The sequence below is a fragment of the Spinacia oleracea genome, chromosome 6, assembly GCF_020520425.1.
Source record: "Spinacia oleracea cultivar Varoflay chromosome 6, BTI_SOV_V1, whole genome shotgun sequence".
NCBI classification, from domain to species: domain Eukaryota; kingdom Viridiplantae; phylum Streptophyta; class Magnoliopsida; order Caryophyllales; family Amaranthaceae; genus Spinacia; species Spinacia oleracea.
Window position 1 is genome coordinate 4,076,755 of NC_079492.1, and position 14,559 is coordinate 4,091,313.

Genomic DNA, 14,559 nt, shown 5'->3' on the forward strand with positions numbered 1-14,559 from the left:
TAAAAGATACAAATTTTCGTAGTGAGAGTCTCCCAACAATTGAATCAGTGATTTTAATTTTTACATAAGTTAAAGGCTCAAACCCTAAACATCCCTTAAACAACATCAAGTTGCTTACCATTTGATAACCTGCATTAACTTCACTTATTCCCTCCATGCACATAAATGTACAGTATAGGAAGAGCAAGTAGTCCCTCACCCCTAATAAATGCAAGTTGTAGTTCCAAAAACCCCCCCATATAAATCCTCTTACAATGAAGTCTCCTTTCCAATATTACTCACTTCCTCAATTTCACACTTTCCCAATATTTTGCCTCTTTCTCCTCTTTTTTTCTTTTCGCCTAAATTCCCAACATATTTTTGCTTCAAACTATTCCCATAAACTCTTACTTTAAACAACTCTTAGTTTAAATTATGAATTTCTGCTCGATAACTTTTGTTTGTTCTTTCCAATTTAGTTTTCTTTATAGAAAGTTTGGATTTCAATTTGTTTTCAATTTGTTGAAGAATGTTGCTCTTGCCATTGCCACAATCATATTTGCATTTGGTAAGTTAATTTAATTAATTGGCTCTCTTCTATGTTCATTAACTCCCATGTTAGTGTGACCCTTTAAACACGTTGATATAGGGGTTAGATTGTAACATATGGGGGCTTCCGTCAAAAAAAAAAAAACATATGGGGTACATATCACACGTATAGTAGTCGAGTTCGAGTAACATAGTCACGTAATCACAAAATTTTTGTTATTTTTGTTTTTACTTTTGTTTTGGGGAATGTTTTTGTAGGAGGGGTGATAGTAGGAGGCATTGCAGGAGCCATAAAAGGGCAAACAACCGAGTCGGGGTTATGTAGAGGCGCCGCAATAGGCGTGGTGTCGGGTGCCATCGTCGCCCTTGAGTTGCTTGATTCACTCCTTAACGGTCATTTCCCGTCCAAGGTATGTTGATTACACCGCGCAGTACTCGCTAGATTAATTGGTGAAGTCTTTTTTCTAAATACAATATCTTTGAAAACAAATTTCTAAACAAAAAATCGCATTTCTATGAAAAAATCCATATAGACCATACGTCCGTACATGAAAAATTCAGTTCGCATATTGTTTTTCCTAGACATGGTGTCAATTTAATCAAGTCAATTTACTTGCTTTAATACAATGGACGTTGTACTTTGTGCATTCATTTTGTAGACAAGTTCCGCAAAAATTGGTTCAGGATAGGACGAAATCGTCTTTTAGGACAGTGGATCACCACGACGTGATAACTATTCGTTTGGTTCATCGTCCTTCCTTTTTAATCACTAGACACAATATTGGACACTGTAATTTCTCAAAACAAGACTCTTGATTGAATGAATAAAAAATAAAGAAAGAAGCAATTATTATAACCTTTAAAGTCATAAAGTGAGTTCCCTACCAACTCTACCAAACAAGCGAACCTGAAACGATTAGTTAATGAATTAGAGAGATATGTATATCGATCGTGTCCTTACTAGAATGCACTTTTTATTTTATTTTCAAGGGGCCCTTACTAAAATGCACTTTTTATTTTATTTTTTGAGGGGTCCTTACTAGAATGCATCAAACATGCAAATCTAGATCTTAGATTTATTAATAGCTTCTAGTATAAACTTGAATTTATTCTCTTATTCAAAAATAATGATAATTGAATTAGTTACCCATAATAGAAGGTGGGACTATCCTATGATATTTTTCTTGAAGTTGGGCCCCAAAAGTAGGTATAGTTTGGACTTTGGAGTTTGAAGAATAGAATTAGAGATGAGAAATCCCAACCAAATTAATTAAGCTATAATGAAAAAAATTATTTTATTTTTTGTGCATAATTTTATTAATTTTTAAAATTAATTTTGTGATAATAATCAGGTTGCTCTTTTTGGAAGCATATTTAATGGCAAGGCTTTTAGGGAATGGGTCAGCCCTGCAGTCCTTAAGGCTTACCAGTGGCAAGTAAGTAACTTTTTTTAATTATTACTCCGTATTTTATTTTAACCCGTGATTTTAACCCGTGATTAATGTTGGTTCAATACGTTCTTTTTTTTTTACTACTAATAATAATAGTAATATAAAAAAAATTAAACATACTTTATATAGTAATTAATCGGCTCTAAATTAATTAACTTCGATTCAGACGAGCATGAATGAGGGACTTGGGTATGAAGATGGATCAGATTTATACAACATCGTCGAAAATCGAGGAATGTCCCACGAGCAGATCAAGAAACTGCCCATGATCAATTTTCGTCGTAGCAATTCATCAAATTCTGATCTTCCAATTTCACATAATGAATTTTGTTGCACCATTTGTTTGCAGGTAATTATTAATTTCCATAATGTTTTTCACATTTACTATTTATGTGGTCGAAGATTAAAAACTTGTTTTAAGCTACGTTGTATTTACCTGATTTTCACTTATTTTTTCAGAACTTAACTAAACTTATTTGAACTTATTAGAACTTATCAAAATTATACTTGGTCAACCCTCATTTTTCCTGAATTTATATGAACTTATCTGAATTTATTTTTCCTGAAATAATTGAAAATAAGGTGAATAGAACAGGGTCTTACTAACTCTGTTTCATAAAGATCTTTACGGTTACTATTTGCATAAATAGTAAAACAAAAGTAGAAAAGTTGGTTGAATATAATAAAATATGGATAAAGCTAGTGAGTGGGTGTAAGAAAAATAATGAATAAAGTAAGAGAAAGCGAGTGGAAAATTGTAAATATTGAAGGGTAAAGCGGTAAATTTGCATGTCCAAAAATATAACAATATTATATTCGCTTTCTCCCTATCGAGTTGTCCAGACTCATTTTATATTCTCTGATATTTAACAATATTATATTCTATTTTCGATGAATTTTAGCTCATTATCGTCTTTATTTTATCGCGAATTTAGGATCTTGTGGAGGGCGAACGAGCGAGGAAGCTAGCCGGTTGCGAACATTTGTTTCATATGATGTGCATAGACGAATGGCTAGCACGAAGTACATCATGTCCTATTTGTAGAAAAAATGTTGATTCAACTTAATATTAAAATGTACTACTACAAAATTAAATTGCTATGTATGGTATAGGAAGATGTAAAAATGGAAAGTAGGGTTTTTTTTGTTGCTAATTGTGGAAATTAAATATGGTTTATGTGAAAAATGAAAAATCTAACTACCAACCTTTTTCATTTAATTTTCGCCTTATTTTCCTGAAATACCAATCAACCGTGAGAGCAATAGGTTGGATACTTAGCTTGGATGTTGTACTATTTCGATAATTGTAACCTTTTATAAATATGATCGATAAAAAAAAAAAAAAAAAAAAAAAGACGGTTAGTATAGAAATTAAGTAATATAATATACAATTTAATAAGGCCGTTTTATAGAATTTGGAGGTCATGTGCTAATAATGCATGTATTAAATTTGGGTCCCCGTGCATAATCAAACACCAATTTTTTTTACCACGTATGCCACTACAAAAAAATGTACCATTAATGACGGGAAATCCTGTCGCTAAAGGCCAATAATCGTTGATTAATGACGGGATTTTCTGTCGCGAACCTGTCATAAAAGGGGGCTGTCGTTAATGGAAAATCCCGTCGTTAACCCGTCATAAAAAACATTTGCGACGGTTGTTCCCGTCTTTGTTTGGTTGTTAGCCCCGTCGCAAAAGGTTTTTACGACGGAATTTTTGACCCGTCGTAATTAGGTTGTCGTTAAAGATACAAATTCTTGTAGTGTGCGGAGCAAAAAAAAAAGGAGGGATAATGAATATATATAAGACTAAATAAACTCATAAAATAAAATATGTTATACTCCATCCGTTCCTTAATACTTGCACCGCTTTCCTTTTCGGGCCGTTCCTTAATACTTGCACCGCTTCTATAAATGGAAATTTATACAATATTATATTATTTCTCACATTTACTTACTAACCCCACTTACACCCCTATTCCCTACAAAAAATCATTTAAAAATTCACACCCCCAATCACCACTCCCCACCTCTTACACATTCCCACTAATTATATTAAAAAAATACTCCACTATCAACTAACACCCATTAAATTAATAAATCAATTCAAATGTCTTAAACTCCACATCGGTCAAACCGATGCGAGTACTAAGGGACGGAGGGAGTATGCACTTAAATACTTCCTATTACACACTTTTTTAGAGATTAATCTTGTTAGCGATCCATTTTTCAAGTTGAATTGATTTGTCTTTAAGTTAATTAACTGAAACAAGATGAGTACATAGGTTTAATACAGAGTATTTGATTTAAAGAATATAGAAAAAATAAATAAGAGTTATCTCCGTTTTGAGGATATAAGTCATGGTTCTTTAATTTTACTATAACAGGAATGAGTGAGGACTGAGGAGGGTAAAAAAAACAAAAGGAAAACAAGCAAGAAGCTTCTAGTAGGATTCGAACCCAAGTCCATAAAAATCAATGCACTTGACTTTGGCTACACATGTGACAAGTGACAACCAATACATATTACAGTTACGGGAAACTTGTCAAAAAATTAACTTTTATAACCCAAATTTTGCGAGAAATGACATTATATAATTTTTTTTGTGAAATCATATCCTAATGTAATTTTTCTTTTGCGAAAAACAACATAAGGGAAGTTTCCGGTATTGACTGAGCTTTCGGGCCATTGACTTACACGTGAGCAACACGCATGGCTTAAATTGGCTAAAGACACTCATTTTCCCGAGTCTTTATTTTCAAACTTGATTTTTTTTTTCAACTTTAGGTTTTAAAGCTTAGAATTTTGGAGGGAAATTGGGTGTGGTTAGCAAAATAAAGCAACACGTGCTGCTCACGTGCAAGTCAATGGCCGGAAAAGCTCAGTCAATGGCCGAAAAACTCATTTAATGCCAGAAACTTCCCTTTGGCTGTCTTTCGCAAAAAAGAATTTACATTAAGGTTTTCACAAAAAATAAAGTTATATACAGTCATTTCTCGCAAAATTTAAAATATCATATTTGCCAAATTTACCTACATTTATACACAAATTTTAGGAACGCCCCAAGCACACCCAAGCCATATAGAAAATCCCATATGTTTTTTATAGAAGAAGAACGTTGGGAATTTTAAAAAGGGCAATAAAATGTGTGCTGATAGTAGATGGGCGAAACTTTGTAGACCGAACGTAGTTTCAAATAGTGGCCAGTGTAATAGGCATTTCAAATTTGGATAAAGAAATGCCATATGGCCCATATAGGCCTAAAGGGCTTAAAGTAGTGATCCATAACGATATGGGCTTCACAGTAAGCCCAGCCCATATCAATAGTTTCATTGTCAATTTTTCTTAGTCGGTCACGTAACAAAAATAGAACCGTCCTGAAACACTCATTCCTAAAGAACCCGACTTGAGTACGAAATTAGATAACCTGAAATGACTTGAATCAAAATAGACTCAATAGGTACTCGACCTGTACCCAGAACTAGACTGCTGAATTGACCCGACTTGAGAAGACCTGACTGAAACCAAATGTATTTGAAATGACTTAGTTTCCTGAATAAGTTATATTTTAATAGACTCAAAATCGACACAACCCGCACCCGAATTTTCCCAATACCCGAATAGCTAGAGTCAACCGGTCCAAAAGTTCCATCAACAGAATTTTACCCGACTCAAATGGACCTAACCCATACTTGACCGCTATGACTTGTTTTTTTTTTATGTTACCACCCGGTTCACCCTTAATTAGGGCTAATTCGGATTCAGAGCGAGTTCTGGGTGAATAGGTTATAGGTTTCGGTCTCTACCCAATTGTTATTGCGGAGGATCGAATACGGTGTCCTCCCTACCAAGTTCAGCTCAAATCACCACTAAACCAACATACCATTTGTACCGAAACGACTTATTTGCTACCTATAAATATGAATTAAACAAAGCCCTCTTGCATTAGTGATGCGCATAATATACTAGTACCCCTAAAAAAATGGGGGCCAAATCAATGGGAAAATTAATTCTGAGTTATAATAATTCGAGAAAATGTTTGATTTGAAATCATTAGGAAACAAAATGATTGAAATTTGTCTCACACATTAACCTTTTACTAATAGACAAGTCCCTATACTAGTCTACCAGGCTGGTGGTCCTATATATGAAAAAATAAGAAAGTACACATATGAAGTGGGTGTACTTTGGTCCATCCAAAGAGGGCTTATGGCAGCACCCACTTTCAATGGTAACCAAAATTGCCTCCCAAACTCACACAATTGTGGTTATCTGTTATTCGAATGACTGAAAGGTTGATGGTTCAATTCTTATTTAATCTACGTTCAAGTCTCGTCGATGTTATTGAAAGGTGATTAAATTAAGCTTATAAGATATTCTGTATAAGATTATTATTGCGAAATTAAAAGGAGGGCAGAGAGGCCCATCTCAGAGATGAGTTTCCAAACATATATCCTAGGGCTAGGTGGTAATTTTACCATTATCTTGAAAGCGTTTGAGTACCATTTTTGAGAAACGAACATCATTTTTGAACTCCTGAGTACCATTTTTGAGCTTATGAGTACCATATTAGAACTTATTTTGATTAGATATGTTTTTGTCAAAACATATCTGAGATTGGAATATAGTTCCTCGAAAGGTTGATGGTTCAATTCTTATTTAATCTACGTTCAAGCCTCGTCTATATTATTGAAAGGTGATTAAATTAAGCATGTTAGATATTATGTATAAGATAATTATTGCGAGATTGAAATTATGTCTTAATCAATATGAGGTGTACGAACGAGTATGATTGAGATATGTTATGAAGAAAACAAGAAAGATAATTCTGGTTTTCTGTTATTCGAATTGAAAGGTTGAGTGTTCAATTCTTATTTAACCTTTATTTTCCAGGAAGAACGAGTTTCTAACCTAAGTTCAATTCTTATCGATGTCACTGTAATGTGATTAAATTATGCCTATAAGATTAAAACTCTATAATTATATCGAGGTTAAAATTATATCCTAATCAATATGAGGTGTAGGAACGAGTTACGAGTGTGATTGAGATATATTATGACGAAAGCAAGAAAAATAAGGGAAAGGTTGAGTGTTCAATTCCTATTTAACCTTTAAGTTTTCAGGAAGATTGAGCTTCTAACCCAAACTCAATTCCCGTTGATGTCAATGAAAGTTGATTAAATCCTACTCCATCCGTCCCAAAATTATAGTTTTGTTTTCTAAATCAGGCGTCCCAAAATTATAGTTATGTTTCTAATTTTGGCTATTAAGGTTCATACTTTCTCATGTACTATATTAATTAAAAATAATATTGAAAACTCACCCATGTACAATACCACTTTCCTATGTACAATATACCACTTTCCACTTTCCTATGTACAATATTATATTCTCTTTCACATGTACTTTATTCCACATTTCCATACAACTCAATCATCATTTGTACTTTATTCCACTTTTCCATGTACTATATTCCATTTTTCTTAAAACCCGTATTTTTTATCAAACGAGACTATAAATACGGGACGGAGGGAGTATAAGATAATTATTGCGGGATTAAGTTGAAACTTGAAAGTATGTCCTAATCAATGTGAGGTGTACGAGCGAATATGATTGAGATAAATTAGTGAAAAGAAAGGAGGTCGTGATTACTTAGGCCTACATGGTATAGAGTTAATAGACTATAGACTATATATATAGAGAGAATTAGAGGGTGATTTAAATCGATGGGATTGGGATAAGTACATTTTTATTTGACTAAGTGTGACGATTACATTTACAAAGTTTCTTCACCAATCTCTTAACTCCAATGATTACTCTTAATTTATCATTAATTACAGGTAGATTGGATGTACTATTGTACTCCAAGACTTTGTTTTTTTATCCTCTACCCTTTCGAAAGTCACTTTGGATTACTGCGACGTAGCCTCAAATACGAAGTAATATACATAGCACTTATTTGAGCCGATTAAACTAGATAGACCAGATCAGAACTGATTGGGACTTATTATATCTGATTTCAAAAGAGAAAAACTGAGATAATCAATTAAGACCAGATTGAACTTATTGACCTAATAGGATTGGACCTGATTGTAAGTTATCTGAACTGTCGATATAAGTTTCTGAAACGTTAAAGGGAAAGTTGTTTTTTAAGGTGAAGAAAACACCCCAGTATATTGGCCGGTAAAATAAAGAAGAGTGCTTAGAGAAAGGAAAAAAAAAAGGAAAATCAAATTACTTAAAAAGGTGACTTATATAATAGAGACTTATTGGCTCGACTTTGGGTCTGTTTGGCAATACTAGCTGAAATTGAGCTGAAACTGATAAGGTAACTGAAACTGATAAGGTATTACCTGAAACTGATAAGGTATAAGGTAGCTGATTATGTTATCTGTTTGGTAAAACTAGTTTTGTAAAGACCTGAAATTGATGTTCCATTGCCATTGTTTAATTGACAGGGGTTGCTAGATCAAAGGTTGGGGTTTTTTTTTTCCCATATGTTAGGATGATTTTTGTCTAGAAATCAAAGAAAGATTTGGAAAGAAGGAGATACGAGAATTTTTTGTAGGTAAAAACACAAAGATAATGCTTGGTGTTTGGGAGGAATTAGGGGAGTTTTTTTTTCATTATTTAGGATTCTATTATCAAATTTTTTTTAATGAAAAATAACAATTTCAGGAGCTGAATCTCAAACGTTAATCAGATTAACGTTTCAATATCAGTCACTTTATCCAACTTATATTTTATTTCAGCTATCTGCCAAACACTCCTAATTGTTTAAGATGACTTATCATATTAGCACCTAATGATTTAAGGTGACTGAAATTGCTTACCAAACAGACCATTTCTCTAATTTCATCAATTGTAGACTAAAATAGTTTCTTTGTCCAGCGAGTCTCCTGTGAGACCAGTCACACCATCAACTTGATGGTGTGACGAGCGCGAAACCAATAGCGTACCTCCCCTAAAACTATAAAAAAAGTAATAGATCTAAACTATAAAAGTAACATACCTAAACTAAAAAAGTACCTCCTCTAAAATGATTAAAAAAAAAAAAAGTAACATGTCTAAACTATAGAAATAACATATCTAAACTAAAAATGTACCTCCCCTAAAACTATTCCGTATAAAAAAAAAGTAACATGTCTAAACTATAGAAGTAACATACCTAAACTAAAAAATTACCTCATCTAAAATTATAAAAAAAAGTAACATGTCTAAACTATAGAAGTAACATACCTAAACTATAAAAAATACCTCCTCTAAAATTATTTAAAAAAAAAAGTAACATGTCTAAACTATAGAAGTAACATACCTAAACTAAGAAGGTATCTCCCCTAAAACTACTTTGTATAAGAAAACTAACATGTATAAACTATAAAAGTAACATACCCAAACTAAAAAAAGTCCTTCGTCTAAAATTATATAAAAAAAAGTAACATGTCTAAACTATAGAAGGTATCTCCCCTAAAACTACTCCGTATAAAAAAAGTAACATGTATAAACTATAGAAGTAACATACCTAAACTAAAAAAGTACCTCTTTTAAAATTATATATAAAAAAAAGTAACATGTTTAAACTATATAAATAATATACTTAAATTCGCAAATGCGAACTGGTCTCACCATCAGTTAATGGTAAGAACAGTCTCATATAAGAATTTGAGTTCTTTGTCAGTGTGTTACACTCTAATCGTGATGGTATGGGTACGATTTAACAATAATATGTCTAGAATGTAGGACAAAGTAGGTGACACAGTGACAAGCTCTAATTATACATAGACACATAGTAGATATAGTTTTTTTTTGTATATATATAATAATAATAATATATTTATTTAAGTTTACAAAAAGAGGGACAGATAGAAGTGATACCTTAGCTAGTTAGCTTCATTGAAAAACCCTATATTGTGCACCAACAAGTTATCAAATTGTCCCTCAAAATTCAAAAAAAACAAAAAAAAAAACATGGAGCAGTAAAATCACCTTAAGCTTGAGAAGTTATTCCTCCCTTATCCAATGTGTTAAATTATGAAGAATATATTATTTTCTCATATTATTCTGTGGGCATACGCCTCTTTATATTATAAACTAGATGTCCTACACTTCGTAGGATTCCTAACTCCTATAGATTTCTATCTCATATCATATAACATAACTCTATCTTATATAATATTCTATCATATAACTACGTTATCTTCAACACATCTCGCAATCGTAACGGCAGTTTCACAAACGTTGCGATTGAAAACGTATATTATTTTCTGTCTGAGTACCTTCTTCGTCTTTGTTGAAGTCGATATGCACAACTCAGTGATTTCGACTTCAATTAAAAAAAAAACTCGAGCAAGAACGCCATTCTTTTCGAACCTGCACTACTTTCCCCCTCTTGATGAGAATGTCCTTTTCGAACTCACCAATTATCTCAATGTAACGGGTCGGGAACGCCTTCGGCTTCTCTTGAGCAAAATCATGCTCAATCCGTCATTGGTTTTTCGGAGCAAAAACAAGCTCTCAAATCTTCATTGGTTTTTCGAAGCAAAACCAAACTCAAATCAATACTCGAATTGGACGCGGTCCCAAGTACGAGTCTTTTCTCCAACACCAACTCATCTTCTACCAATAATTCACAGAGGAAGTATTATATTAATCATGAATCCCGCCGATGGGTTTATTTTTTTAACCTATCGGCAGGTGGAAAATTTTATAGACCGGTTCTAGGATCTCCTAGGCTCTTGATACCATGTTAGATATTGTGAAACCCGGTCTCTAAGATCTCCTAATCTCTTGATACCATGTTAGATTTAAAAATGAGAAACCATTTGGACTTGTATGAGACCGGAAAACTCTTTGTCCTTGGGTTTTTCAGGTCCATTTTAAATATTCTCTAAAATTTAACATAGGCCCGTTCGGTATCACTGTCAGTTCCCAGTTTTTGGTTTTTTGGTTTTGTAAGTCATATGATTTAGATTGAATTATGAACTAAAAAATAGTCATACCTATTGTAATCATGTTAATTTTGAAAACTGACAACAAAAAACTGGAAACTACATATTATGGCTTTCATATTTTGGTTTTTAGTTTTGTAAAAAACAGAAAACTGAAAACAAAAAATGATACCAAACGAGCCTAAAGTTTATGTTAGGTTTTTTCATAAAATTTAGTAGGGCTGAGCAAAACTATCCGTATATCCGAAAATCCGAATAACCGATTCGCATCCGATCCGAAATTTATGGGTATCCGATTCGAAATAGATTTCGAATCGGATATCCGATCCGAAAAATCGGATATCGGATACAAATACGGATATTAATTTTCAGAAATTCGGATATCCGATATCCGAAATAATTGCGGATATCTTATTTCGGATATCGGATATCCGATCCGAAATCCGAAATATGACAATAATTTAATATTTTAAAATTTTACCTTCTATTTAAACCAAAACCTAAAACCCCATCTCAAACATCTCAGCCGCATCTCAGTTTCTACCTCTCTCTCTTTTCCTTTCTCATTTCACAGAGACTAAAGAGAGAGACACACAACCCTTCACCTCACCAGATCCTCCACATCACCGCACCTCACCGGAATACTTCACTCACACCGAATCACCATAGATGCATCTCATCTTGTTTTCTCTCCCCAAAATCCCAAATGGTCTACTACATTTCTGGGTGTTAGCCTATTTAAACCAAGGACATGATATTAATCGTTTAGATCTGAGCCAGAGTTCTATTAATTAATCTTCATATTCGCTATTTTTATAGCATCATTTTGTGGGTGGATTGTCAATTTATCTTCTTCATCTTTCTCTAAAAATTGATTTCATAGTATCATTTTGTGGGTCAATCTGTTTCTCGAAAAGGAAAAATCTCCAACAATAATTTTGTTAATTAATTACTTTACCAAAATTAATTATATGGAATTTGATAAATGTTTGTGTTTGCTTTAATTGGTGGGGAGTACTTGTTTGATACATATATAAGAGAGGATCAGAGGAGTAAACAACTAAACCCTGCAAGAGACATTGAAGCTTTGGAAATACAGAAGAAGCAAAGTAAAGTTGGATTACGGATATCCGGCGTATCCGATCCGAAATTTTTTGGATATCGGATATCGGTTATCCGAAGTTTTTCGGATCGGATACGGATATCAGTTTTAATAAATTTCGGATACGGATATCCGATCCGAAATGTGATTTCGGGTCGGATATCCGATCCGTGCTCACCCCTAAAATTTAGGCCTTTTATAAAGTAATAACTGGATATATATGCCTCCCGTGTTTTTTTTATATCACCCAAAGAAATATCCCTAATTGCTATACCCAGGTACAGCCAAGATGGCTGTACCCCCTGCCCAAAACGACGCGCAGCGTCGTTTGGGTAAAATACCCAGGTACAGCCAACTTGGCTGTACCCCCTGCCATTGTTAGGCGCGTGAATCCCACGCGCGGGTAGTTAATTTTGAAAAAAAAAATGGCACGTGAGGGTAATAATTTCGCGCAGGAATGGCCTATAAATACAAAAAAAAAGAGGAAAATCATTTCGAAAACCGTTCAAATTCTCAACACGCAAAAAATTTTCTCTCTCCTCTGCCAACTCTTCTACTTCGTTGTTTTCTCTCTCTTAAAACCGCCATTAAACTTCCTGCAACCACCTCAATCAACTTTCTCTCTCTTCAAACCGCTACTAATCTTCATTATTAAAGCTGAATTTCCACAAAATATCAAGAGAAGAAATCTGTGACTTCTTTTTACTGAAAAAAAAGAGAAAAATGGATGTTCGTGACGAAATTGACATGAACAAGCTTCAAAATCCACCGAAAAGCAAAAAGTAAGTAATTACAATTGATTCTGATGTTTCGATTTTATTTTCGAACTAAAATGAAATCTAATTTTGCTTATTTTCGTTCTATTTCAGAAAAACGAAGATGCCGAAAGAAAAAAAGGAAACGTATGTAATTTAATTTCAGATTTCCAACATGCAACTGTTTTATTACTTAAATATTTGTTTAATTCAGTTATTTTCAGTATTTTTCTTTATAATGTTCAAGTAATTTCATTATAATGGTCAATTTTTTGGTTTATGATGTTAGCAAACCCTAACTTCTGATTTTTTGGCTATAGGACTGGAAGATCTAGTGAAGAGCAAAAAATCGGGAATGCAAAGCAACTAGACATGAAGGAGTAAGTTATTTTAAGTTTTCGTAGATAAATTCATTTTAATTTACATATGTTCAATCAATTTTATGTTAATGTTCAATCGTTTTTAATTTAATGTTCATTTTCGTTGCGTGATGATTTAACCAAACCCTAACTATTGGTTTTTTGATCACAGAACTGGAAAATACGAAATTGAGAAGGAAATTGAAGCTGAAAAGAAAATAGACACATTCCAGTAAGTAATTTTTATGTTTTTGAATATCTATTTCTATTTAATTTGCGAATGTGCCGTTTTTGACATTTGATACAATACAAATACAAATTAATGATACATTGTTCATATTCATAGAGATTTAACAATAATCTTATTGATGATTAAAATTTGGATTGGGAATGTCAATTAATTTAAATATTATTATAATAATGTAAATGTGATGAACTTTTGTCGAGTTTTTCTAATCTTATGTTAGACGTTCAATTTATGTGTAAAATGTTCATATTGTTTAAGCTAGATATTCATTTTGGTCCACTGAGTTTTGTTCATTCCTCTGTAAAATAAATTAAGTCTTTAGAACTCATGATAACTATCTTATGCAAAATGTTCAATTGATTATAGCAGAATATTCAATATCTTTTTGGAAAATGATCATATATTCCAAACTGGATATCCTTTTTGGTCTACTGAGATTTTCTTTAGGAATACTGAATTATTTCGAATGTTATATATATAATTAAAATAATTTGAACATTTGTTCATTCATATGTCCAAAAACTAAATCCAGAAATCATGGTAACTGTCTGTCTCCAAAATGTTCAATATATTTTGATAAAATATTCATTTTCTTTTTATAAAATATTCAATATATTTTGATAGTTCATTTTCTTTTTATAAAATGTTCAATTTTTTTTCTGGAATATATTTTGTTACAGAGTTTTGTTTTGGAATATACTATGAATTATTTCTAGTATTATATTCATAATGGAAATGTTCTTTGTACTAATATTCAATTTTTCTACAGTAAAATTTTAAATCTACACTCATCTGCGAAAAATGTTCAATTTATTTTGCTAAAATATTCAATTCCTTTTTATAAAATGTTCGTTTACTCTGATATACTAAGTTGGTTTAGAAATCTTCAATTATTTCAACTACTATATTCATAATTTCAATGTTTGAACTTTTGTTCATTTCTTCAGTCCTTTTTATTATTAAAACTCATGATAACTGTTTTTATGTTAAATGTTCATTTTGTTTTCATAAAATATTCATTTCTTCAAACTGAATTTTGCTCTGGACACTCATTAGTTATACATTTATAAAATCTAGAGAACAACCACAAAGGTTAATAGTCAAATTTAAGCGAAGACCAACTAAATCCCAGCCAGAGGTTCAGAAAGTATTAAGGTATAAGATAAT

General features: G+C 32.4%; 1 protein-coding gene and 1 long non-coding RNA gene across 2 annotated transcripts; both read left to right on the forward strand.

Moving 5' to 3' along the window:
• The first annotated feature begins 216 nt into the window (after window positions 1-216).
• On the forward strand, window positions 217-3,334 carry LOC110775416 (NEP1-interacting protein 2). Its single transcript, XM_021980019.2, has 5 exons — window positions 217-547; window positions 787-938; window positions 1,881-1,964; window positions 2,146-2,328; window positions 2,915-3,334. Exons 1-5 carry the CDS (start codon window positions 415-417, stop codon window positions 3,044-3,046), a joined length of 684 nt encoding a protein of 227 aa, XP_021835711.2. The 5' UTR covers window positions 217-414; the 3' UTR covers window positions 3,047-3,334.
• Window positions 3,335-12,353: 9,019 nt separating this feature from the next.
• On the forward strand, window positions 12,354-13,166 carry LOC130464286 (uncharacterized). The gene is made up of 3 exons (XR_008924660.1): window positions 12,354-12,813; window positions 12,901-12,933; window positions 13,107-13,166. It is a non-coding gene; the product is annotated as an uncharacterized lncRNA (long non-coding RNA).
• The last annotated feature ends 1,393 nt before the right edge of the window (window positions 13,167-14,559 follow it).